Genomic DNA, 21,189 nt, shown 5'->3' with positions numbered 1-21,189 from the left:
GGAGTGAGAACTAATTCTTTATTCACATTTACATCCCAGGAGTGTCCGAGTGGTGTGGTGAATGAAGAGAACTTTAAGAACATTTATTCGCAGTTCTTTCCTCAGGGAGGTGAGTTGTCGACTTACTTTAATGGGCCTCCGCTGTGTCCATAATGCTAATTTGTGCCCTTTTATCTCCACTCATGAAAAATGCAAATAAAATAATTAACAACTTTATTGATTTGATGCTGCAGGGGGGGACGCGTTTCCCCATTGATTTTTGTCAGCACAATGGAATTAATATGTTAGATAAATTTTAAGAACGGGCTCTTCACAGCTGTAGGAGACCAGGCAATTTTTCACTCCATGATATTTAGGTTGATGAAATGTTAACCACTTGCCTCCAGTTGTATTTGAAATTATTTTTATATCTAGGCTATATTTAGCTTGTTACTAATCCTGGTTGTTCAAAGACTTTGCTTCATGTTTTGAGGGCACATGGGTTACTGGAATTTTCTACCTTCACAGATTCAAGTATGTATGCACATTTTCTGTTTGAAGCCTTCGACACTAACAAGAATGGCTCGGTTAGTTTTGAGGTGAGCTCTATTCTTATATCGGCCTCCTTTGAGAGTAAAAACAAATGAATTTTGCCTCAGCTGTTCCTACATGAATATGCATCCTTTCAAAATACCTGCACATAGAGGTTTATGTATTCACGATTTGACTTCAGTCACTGTGTCATGGTTTTGTTTACTTCTGAAACAACCCCGCATCTTCTCCCTTCTGTCTTAGGACTTTGTATTTGGCCTGTCTATCATCCTTAGAGGAACCATTAATGACCGGCTAAACTGGGCATTCAATCTCTATGACCTGAACAAGGACGGCTGCATCACCAAAGAGGTTTGTAGCGCCGCATTATGTAATAATAGTGCAATATGTAATAATGTCATAATTTTTCAACTCATTATGTAATAATAAACCATTAAAAAAACATTGAAATTGATGCCTTAATTGGAAAAACCATCATACCAGCAGAACAACATTAAGCATTCCAGCTTAATTAGAATTCATTTTAAAAAAACTCGTAGGATGTTTCATTGGTCAAAGCTAAATCAAATGTAACTGTATTCATTACAATGGAGAATGTCTTTGCAAACTACAGACAAAAGCTGCACTAATTAACTTTATTACTAACAAGAAACTTACCGGTGCACTGAAATTGTGGAAGACATACACACCTGCAATCTGGATTATGTCATGCAAATATTATACATGATACGAAGCATTAATAACACAAATACAAATATAGAACAGGAAAAAAAAAACATCTTTATTCCAGCTCCATTTGTGTGTTAATGCAACAACAGGGGATAAAAGTAAATGAACATCAAACTGCCTATTAACAAAAAGATTTGGAATATTTCCAATGAATGGCTGATAAAACATCCTACTAATTTTTTTTACACTGAATTGTAATTAAGCTGGAATGCTTAATGTTGTTCTGCTGGTATGATGGTTTTTCCAATTAAGGCATCAATAACAATGGTTTTTCGATGGTTTATTACATAACGCACCAAATTATTACATTTTCTTTTAAAAAAGTGCTACACCTGCATTTTGTAATAACTGTTACAATATGTAATAAGTTATTACAAAATTCAGCAAAGATTATTACAAAATGCGTTCGAGAATTTTTTTTACAAAATTGCAGCATGTAATTACAAAATGTGGCATTATTACATACTGAGGTGAAAAATGATTACATTATTACATACTGCACCGTTATTACATAATGCAGTGCTACAAGGTTACACATAAAACACACAGGTCTTCTCTGCTCTCACATTGCATCTTTGCAAATATTATTCTCCTTGTTGTTAATATTTTGCAGGAGATGCTGGACATCATGCAGTCTATCTATGACATGATGGGGAAATACACATACCCCACTATGCAGGATGACGCCCCAAGAGAACACGTGGAGAGCTTTTTCCAGGTCATACACAAAAATGCTGCCTCTTTACTAATTATATAGTTTAAAGTTACAAAAATAAGGTGATAGATAACAAACAAGTAGCCCATTTAAAGGAGAACATATTTTGTCAGTGATTAAACATTTGCTGTTGTGTCTATTTTAGAAAATGGACAGGAATAAAGATGGAGTCGTTACCATAGAGGAATTCATCGAGTCATGCAAAAAGGTACAATAATAAAAATATGTGTCACATTCATAGTTGAAAGTTTTGTAATGTTTATTTGTACTTTTTGCGCTGAAAGTGAGATGAAAAAATGTATACAGTTTTCACATCTTTCTGCTATGTCTAAACTACAGAAAGGGGATTTTTTAAAATCACAAAATAAAGAGTTAAAACAGTGGAAAACTGTAAACCTGGCCATGTCTAAACTCCAAATAGTGTTAGGAATTGGACAGGGATGCTATCAGTCGTAATGCAAAGTGTACATTATAGCATTATTTAATTTTCTAGTTTATTTACTGAATACTCTTAAATAAAGATGCTAAAAGTACTGAATTAGTTCAAGTCATAATGTCTTAAATCAAGACATTAAAATAGCAGGAACATTCTCTACTGTGGATCAGCACTTTTCTGCTCATCCCATCCCTTTTCACTGCTGTGTGACAGCATAAGACTGCAATACAGCCCTCATGAATATATGCACTACCAACCTGTAGGTGTTTTTTCCCCCTTTTTTCATGTTTTTTACCTCTGGGAAAAATAGGTGGTTCAGTTCCAATTGTTTCTGGAAAAACACAAAACACAAGTAAAGCCTATCTATTCATGTATGCACTGTGTTTTCTAGAAACGATTAAAGCCGACTAACCCATTGTTTACAGCGTTAGCATTTTAATGTAATGGCCGTATATGAGTTTCTAAGCTGTATGGATCTCCTAAATTACCTTTTGGCTGCAATCCCGGCTCATCAGGACACAGTTTATGTGATATTTGATATCACAACATCATCGACATCCGCATCAACATCATTTCAAAGGGCTGTGAAGTGAACAATAATCAACAAAGCAACAAATGAACTGAATTACATATAAAAGAGTATGAGTGAGGTATTCAAGATATTTTAAAATGTGCAACAATGAAGACAATATGAACAAAAATAAAATATATATAAAATGCCCTGTGCATCCATACATGAATACAGATTTTTTTTTTTTTTAGTGTAAAATGTTATTCAGTAAAATGTAATGTAATGTAATCTAATCTAATCTAATCTAATCTAATGTTGTACATATATGCAGTCTGCAGTGGTTGAATAAGTGTTTTGATGATTACACAGTAAAGGAACTTGTTAAGAGAAAGCCCTGACACCACCAGATGTTTTGTTTTTGCTAGTAATAGTCAAGAAACCAGCATTTCATCGAGTCTTAGCAGGTACATGTACAGTGAGTAGCAGTGACAGGAACTATGTTGAAAGTCTATGTGATATTTTTTTAAGTTAAGAGCAAAACTGTGAAATCAGACCTTGCATGTACAGGTAGAGGTTCAATGGAATAAGAACAGGAAGTATATGACTAGTCCATGTTAATAAATCAGAAAAATGTCAAATCAGACATATCAGCATAATTATCTAAACATTATCTCTCTGTCCAGGATGAGAACATCATGCAGTCCATGCAGCTGTTTGACAATGTCATCTAAGAATCTGGACCACGGAGAACGGCACCAGGGAGGGGTGTGTGTAAGAGGAATCAAGGTTGTGAGAGAGGAATGATCTGTGAATGCTTGTTTGTATGTGTGTGTGCGTGGATGTCTTCTGATTCGTAGGTGTCTCTGTTGAAAGCTGTGAGTTTGAAGGGCATTTGCAGCCCTCTCCCTCTTCCTGGACGCCCAGTGGCCATTTTTCAAGCGACAACGGAGTTAACCTGACTCCCTTTCTCATCATGCAGAACCTTAGTTTCCCCCCAGAGACAGAAGGCAAGCAGCGGGCCCACAGATACTGGCTCACTTATGACCCCTCACCTGTGTTATTGTAACTTTTATTTGTAACTGCTGCTGATGGAAGAACCTGCCTGTTATGGCTGAACTCAGAGGGACGAAGATTCCCCCCTAAACTACGATCTGAGATCATGTTTACCCCTTTTTCTCTGTTATGGCTGACATTAGGATTTGTGAATCTGATCCTGCCTCTGTGCATGTGGGTACCACTTCCCTGGAGCTGCAAGACTGCTGATTCCCCGGCCATATATAGGAATGAATCTACTACCATCTAGTGGACGCAAGACAGAAGGACGCTCTTCCAGAAGGGAAGAACAGATGGGAGGGGAAATCCATCCTGTTTTACAGATGGAGGTGTTGTTTTCCATGAAGAACTGATTTCAATATCGCATGATGATGTCACTAATATCCAGTTATGTATTTACAGAGATACTCCAAAGTCTGCTTGTCTGTCTGCTGTTCCTAGTCATTCACAGGTGCCTCACCCTTTGTGTATGTGCGTGTGCATGTGTAAAAGAAAGAGATGTCATTCATCTTACCTACGCTAACCAGACAACCACCTCCATTCATGAAATTCTGGTAGAATAATTCCTGGCCTTCCAACCTATTACAGTCCTAGCTGTAGATGTCTATTGACTGTTGTGCATTTTCTAGCATTCCCAGTGGTGTGATATTCAAGTAGGCAGTACAGTGTGGGGATCGTGCTAGGAGTGTGACGAGCTGACCATCGCAGGCTTTTCTCAGTACAGGACTACACACCACAGTTGTACTTGTCTAACAATATACATTCAAAGGGGGAATTAGATCGTACTTGTGAAATTATTGTAAAAGGAAATGTCATGTGGTTGTAGCAGGTTCCACCAAAAAAAGAAAAAAAAAACAACAAAAAAACTCAAAACCCATTCAATTAGGCTCATTCGATCTCACTCTATTAAAGAGGCATAGTATGTATGTGCGTTGGTAGTGAGAGCGACATGGTTTAATATCATACACATTTCTTTTTTGTGCCTCCCCTCCATGTTCTCCCTCTCTCTGTAACACCAAAGAGACGATATAAATTAAGAGGTATTTTGACCCACTACGTTAAGAAAGCCCACCAGTGGGTGAAGAGAGAGGGAGATACTGTTGAGTAAATTGGACAAGGGGCAATCAGAGTTAAAAGGAGATCTAATTTGGTATACTAATACTCTAAACCTAAGCATCATTTTAGGTTTTAAATCTTGAAGTGAACACTAAAGAGAAATTTCAGTCACTTTTCTGTTAATTCACCAAATATTCTTTAAGATGTTTCAAGTACCACAGGAACTCAAGGCATTATTTTGTAGTGTCCTTTAAATGAAGATAACCATAAAATAGCAATAACGTTCTTTACCATGTATCAGCACCTTTCTGCTCATCCCACACCTCTTCATTCCTGTGAGACAGTATAAGGGTACAATACAGCCCTCATGAATATATGCACTTCCAACCTGTAACTTATTTTCTGTCTTCTGCTTTTTTAAACTTTTTTCTGAGAAAAAAGTGGTTTGGCTCTGATTGTTTCTTGCCAATTTTTGACTTTCATTCCTAACCACAAGTAAAACCTGTCTATACCCGCATGTACTGTGTCTTCTAGAAAAAATGAAAACCTACTAACCCGTTGTACTGACTGTCTAGTTAGCTAGCCTCAACTGGTTGCATTATGTATTCAAAATATGTATATTTTGTACAGAGACAATAAAATCACAGTTACTATGCAACATGGACTGGAGTTTGACTCTAAAACACTGTACAGCATTTTCTTTATTAAAACATGGAAAGTCAGATTTACATTTCCGACCATACAATACAAAGCAACATCTGAATGCTTATAATTTATCCTGTGTCTGCAAGAAACTCTTCATAATTTAAATATACATAATCATACACTTATTCCAAACAGCCACATCAGATTGAACTTCAAGTCAAGAGCCTCTGAGAAACCAGATTTCAGAATTTCAGTCACATTAATGCCCTGCACATGAAGACAAACAATGTTGTATTCCTTATGATGCAGAACTATAGCTAGCTCCAGAACAAATATGTAGCCTTACTTTAAAATCTTCTGGTGTCATTAAATGACAGTAACTAGACATTTTTTCCTGTTATTGCTTTTGCATGACTGTGTTTGAACTGCTTCAAAATAATCACCTCACACTGTCTTCTCAGCATCTAATGCATCCACTCACAATTCTTTTAGTTCCTTACTTACAGGCTTGATAAATTTTATAAACAACAATCATCAAAATAGCCCCACTTTAATACAATTTCCCACACGTGGACTGGGCTCTTTCACCACAGGAAAGAAGCCTTAACAAATGCATAAAGTCCAGTCTTAAATGAGGAATATTTTTCACTGTCAGCTCTGAAATCTTTCTCTTTTTTCCCTAATGAGCACTTCTGATTCTTAGAGGCTTGAGGTGTGGCTAGTATGGACTGGAGTTTTCCATAGCTAAGTAGACATTTATTTGGGCACCTTGCGGAGCTCTGCGAGCACCCAGATGGCCAGAGAGAGGAGAGCCACTGAGCCGGACTGGTGAGTTGCTGCAAGTGGAGTGGGAACATACAATAACAGGGTGCTGATACCAAGAGCAACCTGAAGAGAGAGAGAGAGCCAAATTGCTGAGTTTGATGACAATCAAAAGTCACTTCCTGATTCTACACAATGTAACATACATATTTAAGCAAAAAATTGGAATTAGGTGCATTTCGACCCACTGTTTGGGAGTGAATATACTAGGCTGCCTAATGTCAGCAGAAGGTGAAATTATTGCTTATGTTAGACATGGCTCTAATAAACAGAAGTAGTCGGAGCACTCTTGCCGTTTATAAAATTGGTACACTGGTATTGTAAAATTCCTGTGACAGACAACAGGGACCAGTCATCTGATGTGAATTACATGTTAGCTACGTCAGAACTTAAACGTCTTCCAAACACTGTTATGTGCATGAACTCTAAAGGCAGAAAACACCTAAAGTGAGTACAAAAACTAGTTTCTCAAATTTTTGTGTTTTGAAATACAAACCTCCAAATTGTGCATAAAGTATATTTATGGGAATGCACATAATGACTCATCTGACTGATGCCTTACCTGTCCATAGGCCATTGCTGTAAGAGCGCCGATAGCGATTTTAGCCCTTCTTGGCAGAGCCATCCTTCTTGAGAACAAATAAAGGCCAGTAATTGCTGTCAAAGAGGAGATTGCCTAGAAAACAAAATATCACCAACTTAAAGCTGCTGCAAATCCTTAAATGATAAAGAGCAATGGTATAAATGTTTATTTGAGAACAAAAGTATAACATACCAAAATTCTGTGGTCAAACTGCACGGTTGTGGGATTTTCAAAGAAATTCTTGAGGGTAGGAGAGAAGGCCAGTAAATCATCAGGTATCCATCGTTCTCCCATCTTAGGGAAGGAGTTATACACCAGGCCAGCATCCAAACCAGCAACAAAAGCACCTGCAACAAAACATTTTCACCAAGGTTATATATACAGTAGATCTGTATAGTTACAACTTATTTATTTGAAAATATAACTACCAACTACAGAACTAGCTTTTACAACTTTGTTTAAATTTAATGGAATTTATAAATGATATTGTCCTGAGTATACTAAATGGTTTACATGAATATTCTTAAAATGTTTTCTAACTTCAACATTTTAATCAGAAGTTCTCCATCTTAGACTTTCATCATTAACTGTGAGAGTGTTTTATTTATGATGGATTTGCAAAGAACATTTGACAGTTTTTACTTCTTGCTTTCACGAAGCAAATGTTTGATAAGGTTTCTTATCTGAATGTAGGAGAAGTCAGATCTAGTAACATGTGGACAGTTAAAAGGTGTGAACGGGACCTCTGCAGTATGAAGCACAAACTTTACCTGAAAGAGCAGTAAGGAAGACAAGCCCACCAGTGCCCTTGGCAAACCTCCTGAGTTGCATTAGATGTTTGGTTTCTACCATCTGAAAAAAGTTGCATGGAATCATGTTAAATACAGTCTAAAATTACAATTTGCAGAAGTAGGTCTTAGTTAAAAAGGTGCATCTCTGCAGAGTGAAAACTGTAGACGAACAGCTGCCTCAGTACCTTGTGTTGGGGCAGCAGCAGAGTTAGACCTGTCCAGAGGCTGGCACAGTAGAGTAACAAGGCAGAGCCAAGATGAGCAGAAAGACGATACTGGCTGACTCGTGGGATGTCATACGATTCGGGTTTTTCCTCCAGTCCACTTTTTACCATGTACCAACCCAGGAGACCCTAAGAGGATATGTGAGTTTTTACATCTGTTGAATACAAATCTGGCAACATTACACATTACTGATAAAACAACAAACTGTACACTCAGTGTCTAACCTGAAAGAAGACAAATCCACAAAGACCCAGCACTTTTCCCTTCATGGAGCGAGTGAAGTATCCTTTCCTCCAGAAGTACATGGTGGGGAGGATGTAGGCAAGTCCTACGAGTCTGCCCCACATTCGATGACCCCACTCCATGTAGAAGATAAATTTAAACTCTGGCAGAGTCATATCATGGTTTAATCTGGAATATATGACAGGAAAAATCAAGATACTGTACATTTAAGTCAAAGAACTAAATAAACTTGAGATATACATAAGAGCTTACAAACACAAGTGTTAAATGGGAGTTTAAATGTTTTAATTATTAGCCTCAGAAATGTGACAGAATTGTAATAATAGCTAATTGAACATCCAGATAACTGGTTGCATGTTAAGGCTGTGAAAATGTGTGTCTGTTGTAATAGTAAAGAATAATATTAATAATAATATTAAAAAATCTTACATTTTGAATTCAGGAAACTGCTGGTACTTAGAAAATTCTGCTTCCCACTCTGCTTGTGTTTGTGGTGGTTTCATCTCTCTTACCAGATGCCAGTCAACCATGGAAAGTCCAGATTCTGTGAGTCTGAATGGAAAAACAGCATTTAAAGACCATACCAGAATCCCTTTAAAAACACAGACATTTTTGTTTTAAGCAGTTTACCTTGTGACACCACCCAAAACGACAGCTCCGACAACAAGCCCACTGCAGCCAAGCAACCATTTACCTACTATCCGATTTGTGGCTGCATTGGGGACAGTGGCTGCTGCTGGGCTGGAGGAGGCCCCCGCTTCTGCTGTAATGGTGCTCTGACTTCTCTTCACAAGCCATTGTCGCAACTGTGGACTCCGCTGATGTAGAAAAGGAGAGGGAGAGATCATTTCAAATATCTAAAAATATTTGACACAGCAATTTAGCATAAATATGATACTTTTTGCATCATTTCTCATCCTATGCTTAGTTTGTCCTTACATGTGCAGCTACAGATGAAGATACTGGAAAAAGACTGGTTGAAATGTGGATAAATGTCTCTAGTTGAGAGATAAATATAGGGCTATACAATGCAGACTGGTGATGCACCTATACATCATCCAAACATTAGCGTCTGCCTATACTCCTATCTGTATCTGTAAATGAGATGTCATATTATAATTTAACTGATGGCAGTGGCATCTACCTGCTGTCTTGCATCAAAAATATGTACTCTAAAAAATAATGTTACAAAGACTCAAATACCTTTAAACATTCCGTTGTTTGTCTGGCATCAGCATCATCTATCAACAACACTGATCGATTAAATATCTACTATTTTAATAGAAACTGATTAGTTAAGGTTTGCAATTCCTATATCCTTAATTTGGACACTTTGAGGTCTTATACGTGGATTCAAGTAGACAAATTACATGAAGACAAAACAAACATGGATCGCATTAAACATGACATGTAACAGTTTTACTCTGAACATGAGTCAATTGTGTGATAGTTTCACATATAATAATAATATTATTAAATGTGATGAAATGTAATGCCATTATTTTAATCAATCTGACACAATTTAAGTAATTATTATAGTATGACAAATACTGTTACTGTGACACCTACCAAATAATATGAGGTTATGCCAGGGGTGTCCAATGAGCTCTCTGCACAGCTCCACTATTTCCAGAACTTCAGGTGGCTCCTTTATTTCCTGTCTTTCATTACTGGACACACTGATAAATAAAGGTGTGCGTGCTCTATCTTGTTGTGACTACTGATTAATTAGGCACATCTGGATTAATCACTGTGTCCAGTAATGAAAGACAGGAAATAAAGGAGCCACCTGAAGTTCAGGAAGTACTGGGGCTGTGCAGGGAGCCCATCCTGGTCCTCGAGCGCTACTAACCTGCATATTTTAGTTGTTTCCCTCTTCCAGCACACCTGACGGTCGTTATAAGGCTTCTGCAGTGCTTGATGATAGACTTACCACTTGAATCAGGTGTGTTGGAAGAGGGATACATCTAAAACATGCAGGATAGTAGCTCTCGAAGACCGGGATAGTCATCCCTGGGTTATGCATTAGTCGGGTTTGTCTGGGAAAACAGTTATCATGAATATGTCAAGGGTAGGGCATGGGATAGTGAGGAACACCCAAGGTTTGCAGAGTTATGATAGAGATGGAGGTTAGGTTGGTTATTTCATTTTCCTTTTTATGTAACATTGAAGGTTAAAATGTCATCTGTGTCGTTAACTTAAACCTCACTTTGAGCTTATGGAACTAGCTAGAGGTTAACTGATACGTCAAATGTTACGTTCCAACACCATGAAATGCATCGTCGTAAAAACACTGGAGGGGATAAAGTTGGGCTACATGCGGACGTGACTGCTGCTGTGTACAACCAGCTAGGTAACGTTACATTAAATGCCGGACTTTAAATAATGACATCAAATGTTATACATAGAACAGACGCAGAATCAGGTGTGTGTTTAGCTGTTACAAACCCTTGGGCATCCCGCTTTATCTCTTATAATGCGTGCAAACACTCTGACCTTTCTATGCTAATACAATATGATACTATGTAGTATAACTAGCTAATGTTAGCATTTAGCTGTACTTACATTACTGTGTTGAAATCCCTTTCCTGCACTTCTGCACCCGCAAAAAACTGTTGTCCGTAACGAAGAGAGTAACATCTTTAAGCCTCCAGGTCTGCAAGCGAAACGCAGGTCTTTTGATACTGTTATAATTTACAAGCTTACACAACCATGTCTCGTAACGCTGCCATGTAGAGGTCAACTTTGACCTCGTGACGTCAGAGATAGTTGACGAGCTAATTTTGTACATATTAATTTCTCGTAATAAAAAAAAGAAAAAAAATACAATGCTTAATGTTCACAGCACAAAACATTTGACCAAAAATATTTTACGTTTTATTTTTGTCTTTTGTACTAAATCTGAGACGCCTGGTAGATGCACGATATAGTTTCTTGCATATCCCGCACGGGCGGACACAGTCTTTTTGCAGCGTAAACCTTAGTAGCTCCGCCCACACGCTATACTTTTAGATAGAAATTAAACAATCCGGAAACTGCTGAGCCGTTTTAGTGTCTGCAGCCTGTCATTTCACCCAAACATACAACTTTATATCGCTTCAGTCGACTGAAAAGGTTCGATGAATCGATTTGACAGGTAGTTATCGGAAAAGTTTAAGTTGTTTCCATTTCAGATTGTGGAGGTGTTTTTAATGAATAAATGGCTAAATCTGTCTGTGTTTGTGTTCTGTCCAGAGTGTCAGTATGGCAGAGGGATTTTTAATGGAAGTGTGTGTGGACTCCGTGGAGTCTGCAGTTAATGCTGAGCGAGGAGGTCAGTAAAGTACGGCAGAAAACCTAGTGGTGCTTTTCCTGTTTACCTCACCACGCCCCGCTTAATAAACAAGCAACAAAATCTGTGATAGGTGTGTAATGTTTCCGTTTGACATATGTTAAGTATGTACTGATAAGACTCTGTCCTCATAGGTGCAGGTCGACTTGAGCTGTGTTCCAGCCTCCTGGAGGGGGGGCTCACTCCCAGTCTAGGTGAGTACTTTATATTTATATCCTCCTGAGACCCAGGAAAGTACAGGTTTTGGCTTTTTTACAAGTTCACTACCACCGATTTCCCTTGCAATCAGGTAAATCCTACCTCATACTATAAGTTAAATACGTTCACACATATTTGCAATAAATATTTGCTGAGTTAATCCTTAGTCTGAGCCTATTTTATCCAAAGAACAAAAATATTGTCTGCTGCAAAGGACATTCCACAAAATAAAATTAAAAAAAGTATCTGAAAAACTATGGATTCTGGTGTCGACATCAAGACAATTGTTTAATATTAAAAAAAAGCCAAATTGTTTTGCTTTCCTGAGTCTCAGGAGATTAAACCACATTTAAAAAAAGTTTACCGTACCCATGCTAAGTGTCTTTTTTTAGCACATATTCACCAGTCTGATTCTATACTTTTTTTTTTTTTCACTTTTACTAAATTTACTTGCATATCAGGCCCAAATATACAAAAAAAAAAAAAAAATCACAAAAAAACAGCCAAAATCATTAAATCCAAACTTAAAAAAAAAAAAACTGTTTATAGCAATAAAAAATGAAAACATGCTCAGTAAACTGCTTTGGAACTTCAAAAAGTAAACGAGAAAAGCACTCGGAGAGCGCAGACTTCCACCAAGACAGATCTGCCCCCCTGATCACCACCAAAATTTAATCAGTTCTTCCTTGTGCCAGTATCAACATTTCCTGAAAATTTCATGAAAATCCGTCCTTAACTTTTTGAGTTATCTTGCTAACAAACAAACACGCACGCACACAAACTTACAAAGCAAAGTGATCACAATACCTCCTGGTAAATATACATTGCAAATATGAACATATAAAGCTAGAATTTAATATTTGTGTACGATCAAATTAAACCTATTACATCTTTGGTTGTACAGTGCCTATCAATGTCAAACAAAAACTTGGAGAGAGCTTCAAATCTTTACTTTTTAGTTAAGTTGACTCCACGTAACCTAGTTTTGTTTTGTTACTTCACTTTGAAAACATCATGCAATCTTTTTGCGCCAACATGATCACTGACCCTGGAGGATTAAGGTGATCAGATCTTTTCAAAGTGTTTGTTAAAAATCTGTAGTAGTCTGTCCAACTGAAAATATAGACACAAACAGTTGCAGTTTAGACTGTCAATATTCAAAGGAGTTAAATACGTTTTACTTTAACGGAACTTTCCCGAGTAAATGCACCAACCATAAACTACAGTTAGAGATAAAAATGACAAGCACCCTGTCTTTCGAAGTGTATCATAAATTCATTGTGGTATATAACTGAACACACGCTGAAAGCTGCCAACATGTGTATTTCCCTATCTAGCTCAATATAATAATCAGAATGTTATGTCATGATCTTATATTTTGTTATGGAAGATGGAAATCACCAATACCAACCCTGAAAGATGCGTGTCAATAAACTGTAGATAGTATTGGCAATTAAACAACCATGTCAGAGTCAAGAGTCTGAAGGTAATAGTACAACTGATGAATATTTGATTGAAACAGACACAAATCTCTCTCCAAGCTGAACTCAGAAGTTGCACCTGGAATTTTATATTGGAACAAATGTCATTCTATAGTTTTAACCCTTTATCAGGAAAGTAACTATTTTTGGTAATTTTCACATACATCAGAAGACAGTGACATCAACACTTAAAGTAAGGACAGTGAGTCAACCATATCAGCTCAAATGTGGTCTACAGGGTCTGTAAGATCCACTTCTGCATGAACAGTGAGTGTAACTGCTTTGTTAGGTACCGTGAAGTAGGCTAATGGTACTAATGCAGGTAATGATGTTCAAGGGGATAATGTGTGTTGACAGGTGTCTGTATCAGCACTTACGTTGTTGTAATGTTCTGAACATGATGTTCTAAAATACATGTTCCTTTCACCCTACATGGGTTTTTCTTGTATTTTTTCATATATACTTCATAGATTTTTTTTTGCCACTTATGAGTAAGGAACTAAATGTGGTAACTCCATTAACCTTGATTTTCTTCATGACAATAAAAAATTTGAAAAATTTCACAAGAGCAATAAAGTCTTCTTATATCCTCCGATAACACACTGTGGTTGATGTTTTGAATTTCAAAGTATTTCAATGAGTGCCATATAAATGGTTAATAATATGGGGAACACCTGTTGTTCGACACTTAAACTGAAGTGGTGTATTATGGATGTAGGTTGTAAATGTGAGGCAGAAAACACATCATCAAGCTATTAGTGAGAATAGCTCCTGGAAATAATAATAATAATATTCATAAATTTAATTTATAGACACCTTTCTTGGCACTCGAGGACATCGTACAGTACAACAGGAGAGTATAAAACAGGTTAAAAAATAAAAGGCAGGTTAAAAAAATTGGACAATGCAATTGTGTTCACAAAGAGAAAGCAGTCCTAAACAGATGGGTTTTGAGTTTGGATTTGAAAAGAGGGAGTGAAGGGATATTTCTTAGCTCCAGTGGCAAGGAGTTCCAGAGTTGGGGAGCAGAGCGGCTGAATGCTCTGCTCCCCATGGTGGTGAGACGGGCAGAGGGAACAGTGAGGTGGATGGAGGAGGAATATCTGAGGAGGCAAGAGGGAGTGGCAACATGAAGGAGATCCGACAGATATGGAAGGGTGAGGTTATGGATGGCCTTAAATGTCAATAAGAATATTTTGAATTCAATCCAGAACTTAACTGGGAACCAGTGGAGCTGTTGGAGGGCAGGAGTGAGATGGTGAGTGGAGGGGGTCCTGGTGATGATGCGAGCAGCAGAGTTCTGAACTTATTGAAGTTTATGGAGGGATTTGTGTGTGAGACCAAAGAGGAGAGAGTTACAGTACTCCAGATGAGAGGTGACAAGGCTGTGAACGAGGATAGCAGTGGTATGGGGGGTGAGGGAGGGGCTGAGGTGATTAATATTACGTAGGTGGAAGTATGCACACCGAGTGATGTCATTGATGTGAGATTGAAAAGATAGGGTACTGTCGAGGATGACACCCAGACTCTTAACCTGTGGGGAAGGGGAGACAGTGGAGTTGTCAGTAGTGAGGGAAAACTGTTGGTTTTGGGTAAAGTTAATTTTGATACTTTCTACTGTGTCCCCTGCTGATGATGAATGGACATTTACAACACTACTACAACATTGACAAAACAGGAGATGCTGGAGTCAGATGTATTGTTGATATTCCAGTTCATTTCTGTGTATTTATTAATGGTACCAGGTAATAAAGCATATATTTCTGACATGTACCACCATTTGTTACAGGTCTGCTGCAGGTAGTGAAGCAGTACGTGAAAATACCAGTCTATGTTATGATTCGGCCACGTGGAGGAGACTTCCTGTATTCAGACCAGGAGGTGGAGGTGATGAAGAAGGACATAGAGTTGATGAAGATCCACGGAGCCAGTGGGCTCGTGTTGGGAGCCCTGACAGAGGATGGACGAGTGGATGCAGAACTCTGCATGGAGTTACTGGGTAATAATAAGAACAACAATAATAATAAGATAAGATTATAATAATAGTTGTGTTATCAATAATTATTATGATATAAATTATGAATGAATGAATGTTTATTTCAGTTAAATACAAAATACAAAACACATACATATTAAAAAAAAAACAACAAAACAAAACACCTACATATTAAAAAAACAAACATAAAATTAACACATTTTGTAACTGAAAAAGGAAGAAGCTGAAGCCGGAGGCTTATTTCTGCTTCTCCTATTTACATCCTTAGTCCATGTCCACACCTTAAGTTGCAGCAGATAAATACTTAAACTTAAATTATACTACATTCAGTGTAATAAGTTATTTTGTAATCATATTACTTTCATAGCCCTTCATAATTTGACAAATTAAAATTCTTTTTGAAACTCAACAATGAGCTACACAATTTCACTTCATCCTTCAGTTCGTTCCATAGCTTGACACCAATAACTGAAACACTGTGATATTTAACGTTTGTTCTTACTTTACATTTTTCAAACACAAACATCCCTCTTAAATTATAATGTCCTTCTCTTAACTTAAAAATTTTCTGAATACAAAAAGGAAGGTGTTCACTTTTAACGCGAAACATAAATTCCATTGTTTTTAAATATACAATATCAAGAAATTTTAGTAAACCAAATTCTACAAAAAGTGGATTACTTGATTGGAGATAACCAGCTTTGTTTATGACTCTAATAGCTTTTTTTTGGAGTTTAATTATTGGGTCTAAATTAGTTTTATACACATTGCCCCATATTTCCACACAGTATGACATATATGGCATTACAAGTGAACAATACAACATATGCAAACATTTTTTGCTTAACAAGTCTCGAGTTTTATAAAGAATCACAACAGCTTTGGACATTTTGCGTTGGATATATTCTGTTTGTGGTTTCCAACAGAGTTTATGGTCAATAATCACTCCCAAAAATTTTGTTTCATACACCCTTTCAATTTCAATTTCATTAATTTTCAGTTTTATATCATCATTTCCCCTAGCACCACCAAAAACCATAAATTTTGTTTTATCTTCATTAAGTGATAACTTATTAACGTCAAACCATTTTTTTAACTTGCTCAATTCCTTCTCCAGTTTCTAATATTTGTTTCATATTTGCTCCCGAATAAAGCAAATTAGTATCATCTGCAAATATTGTAAATTTTAACTTACTAGATGCCATAAAAATATCATTTAGATAAAGTATAAATAACTTGGGTCCCAGAACTGAACCTTGTGGGACCCCACATGTTACTTTTCTAAGTTGTGAATTTGTATTTCCAATTGATACATACTGAGACCTATTTTGTAAATAACTTGTTAACCAGTTTTGCGTCACACCTCTTATACCATACATTTCACATTTCCAGAGTAATATTGAGTGATCAATTGTGTGAAATGCTTTCCTTAAATCAATAAAAACACCAACAGTATGTTGTTTCTGATCCACCGCTGTTGCTATAGTTTCTGCAAATTCCATTACTGCTAAAGATGTTGATCGTTTTTTCCTAAATCCGTACTGGTGATCATTTAATATCCTATATTTGTCTATGTAGTCATCTAACCTCTTTACAAACAGTTTCTCAAGAATTTTAGAAAACTATGGTAACAGTGACACCGGTCTATAATTTGACACCATGTGCTTATCACCATTTTTATAAATCGGAATCACTTTAGCTATTTTCATATTTTCTGGAAAAGTGCCTGTTTGAAATGATTTGTTACATACATAAGTGAATGGTTGAAGGATACTGTTATCTGATTATGTAACTGATTATGTTATGTTATTATTATGTTATTATAAATATAATTATATATAATTAATTGATAATAATTAACAATTTAATCTCATGTGTCATTGGGTCTCTTGAGATTTGACACAGAGCTGACATTATCATTATTATTATTATTATTATTATTATTGTTATTTGTTATTTGTTGGAACAGTAAATGGTTTTAAAGAACAGGAGGAAAAAGAAGAAAATTACAAAGAATGAACATAAAAAGGACAAAGTACTATATCTAACATAACAAGACTGAAACTAAAACCCATTTATAAGTAAGAATTCTATGAAATGAATATACATAAAATATATAACAAAATATAGAGACTACAAAATAATGTGTTCTAATTATGAGTTATATTTCACAATTTGTCCTTTCCTTGAAGGTACTCTCACACTCACCTCATTTGGCCTGATTAAACTTGAAAATATGTAAATTCTTTCCAGTTTGATCTCAACCAAATTTACAGGCATGAATCCTTCCCTGGGTCATGTTGCAGAGGAAATAGCCTTTCTTTGGGTCAACTAAAACAGGTGGCCTTGGTTCGAGTCAGATTGATCCATGGTTCATGTACAGTGTGACAACAGTAAATAGAAATGGTCATTTTAATGGTGGTTAATGGAAAATAGATTGTATACATTTTCAGACTAATGAGAGGAAGGTATGCAATCCTATCATCATGAAACACAAAGGAAGAAGAACGGATAAAATTAAAAATGAGGCAAATGTGTTGATGCCATCTATGAAGGAAAATGCGGGTATGTAGATGATAACAGCAGAGCCTATTAGTCCATTCCCATAATTTATAGATTGAAAGTAAACGTACCTGGACCAAATGTATAAAAAAAACCTTGATTCAGATTTTGGTTCAAACAGTGAGGTCATAAGTGTAAAAGACACTAAAATAACCAAAATCAAAATACATCTGTTCCTGATTTATAGCTCCATAATCGTAAAACTGAATCACAAAAGATCTGAAATACACAACAGAAAAGTCCTATTATTAGAGCATATGAAATATGACACCATGCTCTATCAATGCCATAAGTATCTCAAATAGATCATAATAGCATATTATTTACAGCAATAAATAAAGAAATAATAATCAGGATTCATTTCTCTGTATTTTTAAATACCCGGACCTCAATTTGTTCAGTACATGACTTATTGTAAAAACTTTGAAGGGTGATGTGGAAGGGCTGGTTTAGATTGAATAATTAAAGCTTCTGCATTGGCATACGGTCAGATATGAAACTGGTCAGGAATTCAGTTTGAGTTTATTTTAGTCTTCAGCAGGATTATGTACAGGATGAACAGATAAGATGTTGACACGGATCAGATGATGTAACTCTTGAACAAAGGAAAACAATAGCTCTATTATCAATACAATTCCGAACATACTTAGGGAAATTCAAATAACCACAACATAAAGTTTAACTTACTCAGGTCTGCATCTATATCCAGTCAATGTGTTAAACTTAGTCTCTTGCTCAGGCCGTATGCCTCGTCAAACAAAGGACAAGAGGATGTGTTGTTCCTCTTAAATGGTTGGGTGTGGCCTGATAGGTGAGGTCTAGGTCCCGCCCCTCCACAACCAGGAAGTAGAATTTTAACTATTATACATTTGAGAAAAAACACAAAATACATTACATTTGTCCTCACAACAACGTAAAAGACACACGAGTGCAGCTCTTTAAACAAAATGCCAGGCCATAAAATAATGCACTTAATAACAAAGTCCACCTCCAGTTCCATGCTATGCCATGATGCATGCTGTAACACAGGGGTTCCCAAAGTGGGGTATGCGTACCCCCAGGGGCACTTGGAAGAAGCCCAGGGGGTACTTACATTTTTTGGGGGAAAAATACATTAAATAAGTCATCATGTACCGAATATGAAATAAATAATGAGAATTATTGCTGAAATATAAAACACAATAAATACATTCATGTTATACTTTTATTGTCATCTTGTTTAAGCTTTGGTAACATGTAAAAGAACATTTCTGTTTTATATGATTCAAAATGAGTTTATTTGAGTAGCTAAGTAATTATTTTTTGTTTATGAAAAGTTCATTTATTAATTAATGACCAATTAATTTTTTTCTTATAAATGAAAGGGGATATTTTTCAGTTTATATTCTGCACACGAAATTTACTTAACTTTATTTTTTTATATAATACAGTTAAATATATGTTGTGTGTTTACAAAGTTTTGAAAATATAAACAGACACCTTTGGCACAGGAACAAATTTTGCTTAATGTTTTTTCAATCAAAAATGCTGAAGCAAGAGTCGGGGGTACTTGGCTAAAAAAGTATATTTTAGGGGGAACTCCACTGTAAAAAGTTTGAGAACCACTGCTGTAACATAAAAAAACAAATGAAGATTATTAATGGTATAAGTTACATCTGTGCTTTTCTTGCAGTTGCGAGGTCAAAATGTCTCAGTTAAAAGTGTCAGTAGCTTTATCTGCCCATATCAGATTTTATACACCATTGTTAAGTATTTTGAAAGAGCTAAGAAAAGAAGCAAACAGGATACTATGTCACTGCTTTCAGCACAGATCCAGCTGCTGTTTCTATTGATCAAGTCAATACATTTATTCCCTCTGTGAGATATTAATGACCAGCCAATAGTCAAGCTAATTATAACATCTAGTATAATAGTGGTAAAGTCAATTATATGGTTGTTATGTTGTTTATGTTTCATTCTAAATTAAAATATAACGTAAAATACATTTTTCAACGTAATTTTAAAGAATTTAACATCATATGTACAGCTCAATGATTTACAAGTTTATAATGGATCTAAATTCTGACTGAATGCCTCATGCTTTATCTTTGGATAAATGTCTGTTATTAAATGTATCTTCATTTTTACTTTTTGCTCATTACAGCTGCTGCTCGCCCCTTACCTGTCACATTCCACAGAGGTAACTCTCACTTTAAAGCTCACATTTTCACAGCAGGCTTTTTTGCAGCTGCCAGTAATTACACCTAGAAAAATAGCCCAAAGCCCCAGGAGCATAAGAGTCCTGATTTCCTAAGTGCTTTCTAGCATAGTGCCTTTCACATACAGGAAGGTCTAATAACACACCATATTGATTCTAAGCCTATATGATTGATCTTTTCGCAGCATTTGACATGGTTCACGATCCAATGATTGCACTTGAGACTCTGGTGTCATTAGGCTTCCAGCGGGTGTTGACAAGTGGCTGTGACAGCTCAGCGTTGGAAGGATTACCTCTCATCAAGCGGCTAATCGATCAAGTATGCATAAATTTAGATACCCTTACATTTGAACATGCAAGTAAATAAAAATGGCATACATTTACAACAAGTGCACTGTTCTGTATTTTTCCTGATCTTGTATTCTCTAATTCACCTTTTCTGACACTCAGGCTAAAGGTAGAATCAGCATCATGCCAGGTTTGTAGGACTACTTTTGTCTTGCATATATTTTGTATGTGTTTTCTATTTCTATTTTATTTTATTTATTTGTTCTCTATGGTTACAGGAGGAGGAATAACAGAGAGGAACCTGCAGAGAATTTTGGAGGGTTCAGGGGCTCAGGAGTTCCACTGTTCTGGTCGTTCCAGCAAAGATTCTGCCATGAAGTTCAGGTGTGCTAAAGGAAATTCAGCCTTGTGATTTTTATTTATGTTCACATACATCACATGACTGTATTGAATAACAGGGCACATGTCTTTCTCTGTGTTGCCACCTTTCAAAATTATATTATTTAATTTTGCAGGAACACCTGTGTGACGATGGGAGCTTCTTTCTCAGCACCTGAATATGGCCTGAAGGTGGCAGATGTGAGCAAAATCCGCACTCTAAATGCAATTGCCAAAAATACCCTGTGAATTTTTTTTTTTTTTTTTCTGTTGAGAATCATGTCAGACATCAAACCAGATACCTCAGAAGTAATAATAACTGATTATACTAATGTGTGGGTTTTTTTTAATCAAAGCCCACAATAAGACACTTTTCAGATTTTCTACCAGGTACTGTTTGTCTCTGTTTTTTTTACTA

General features: G+C 36.3%; 3 protein-coding genes across 8 annotated transcripts in view; 2 read left to right on the top strand and 1 right to left on the bottom strand.

The window, feature by feature from the left end:
• The window catches only part of LOC115433783 (Kv channel-interacting protein 2), a 166,842-nt gene extending 161,153 nt beyond the window's left edge, over window positions 1–5,689 (top strand). For all 5 annotated transcript variants that reach the window (XM_030155279.1, XM_030155275.1, XM_030155278.1 and 2 more), the window contains 6 exons: window positions 40–109; window positions 508–578; window positions 775–882; window positions 1,874–1,978; window positions 2,121–2,183; window positions 3,606–5,689. In XM_030155279.1, coding sequence (XP_030011139.1) covers window positions 40–109; window positions 508–578; window positions 775–882; window positions 1,874–1,978; window positions 2,121–2,183; window positions 3,606–3,653 — 465 coding nt within the window. In that variant the 3' untranslated portion in view covers window positions 3,654–5,689. The remainder of the gene's footprint in view (window positions 1–39; window positions 110–507; window positions 579–774; window positions 883–1,873; window positions 1,979–2,120; window positions 2,184–3,605) is intronic.
• A 25-nt stretch (window positions 5,690–5,714) lies between these two features.
• Window positions 5,715–11,090, bottom strand: cox15 (cytochrome c oxidase assembly factor COX15). The gene is made up of 9 exons (XM_030155273.1): window positions 10,906–11,090; window positions 8,971–9,158; window positions 8,770–8,892; window positions 8,322–8,508; window positions 8,058–8,225; window positions 7,852–7,933; window positions 7,274–7,428; window positions 7,061–7,174; window positions 5,715–6,564 (listed from the first exon to the last, which is right to left on the bottom strand). The coding sequence occupies exons 1-9, from the start codon at window positions 10,978–10,980 to the stop codon at window positions 6,433–6,435; spliced, it is 1,224 nt and encodes a 407-aa protein (XP_030011133.1). The 5' UTR covers window positions 10,981–11,090; the 3' UTR covers window positions 5,715–6,432.
• Window positions 10,534–21,130, top strand: cutc (cutC copper transporter homolog (E. coli)). Of its 2 annotated transcripts, none has more exons than XM_030155281.1 (9): window positions 10,534–10,693; window positions 11,575–11,653; window positions 11,806–11,865; window positions 15,140–15,349; window positions 20,052–20,087; window positions 20,291–20,424; window positions 20,556–20,583; window positions 20,672–20,777; window positions 20,909–21,130. In XM_030155281.1, the coding sequence occupies exons 2-9, from the start codon at window positions 11,584–11,586 to the stop codon at window positions 21,018–21,020; spliced, it is 756 nt and encodes a 251-aa protein (XP_030011141.1). In that variant the 5' UTR covers window positions 10,534–10,693; window positions 11,575–11,583; the 3' UTR covers window positions 21,021–21,130. The 2 variants fall into 2 exon arrangements, with proteins under 2 accessions (XP_030011141.1, XP_030011140.1); XM_030155280.1 differs by lacking the exon at window positions 10,534–10,693 and adding an exon at window positions 11,369–11,476.
• The last annotated feature ends 59 nt before the right edge of the window (window positions 21,131–21,189 follow it).

This window comes from Sphaeramia orbicularis, chromosome 15 (genome assembly GCF_902148855.1).
Source record: "Sphaeramia orbicularis chromosome 15, fSphaOr1.1, whole genome shotgun sequence".
Lineage (NCBI taxonomy): Eukaryota > Metazoa > Chordata > Actinopteri > Kurtiformes > Apogonidae > Sphaeramia > Sphaeramia orbicularis.
Note: the sequence above shows the minus strand (reverse complement) of the source record. Positions and strands in the feature narration are given on the sequence as shown.

Coding starts and splice junctions, on each gene's coding strand:
- cutc (XM_030155281.1), top strand. CDS start 11,584: ATGGCAGAGGGATTTTTAATGGAAGTGTGTGTGGACTCCGTGGAGTCT. Junction 11,866..15,139: donor GGGGCTCACTCCCAGTCTAG/GTGAGTACTTTA, acceptor CATTTGTTACAG/GTCTGCTGCAGGTAGTGAAG. Junction 20,584..20,671: donor TAGAATCAGCATCATGCCAG/GTTTGTAGGACT, acceptor CTATGGTTACAG/GAGGAGGAATAACAGAGAGG.
- cox15 (XM_030155273.1), bottom strand. CDS start 10,980: ATGTTACTCTCTTCGTTACGGACAACAGTTTTTTGCGGGTGCAGAAGT. Junction 8,893..8,970: donor GTTTTGGGTGGTGTCACAAG/GTAAACTGCTTA, acceptor TTTTCCATTCAG/ACTCACAGAATCTGGACTTT. Junction 8,509..8,769: donor CAGTTTCCTGAATTCAAAAT/GTAAGATTTTTT, acceptor CATATATTCCAG/ATTAAACCATGATATGACTC.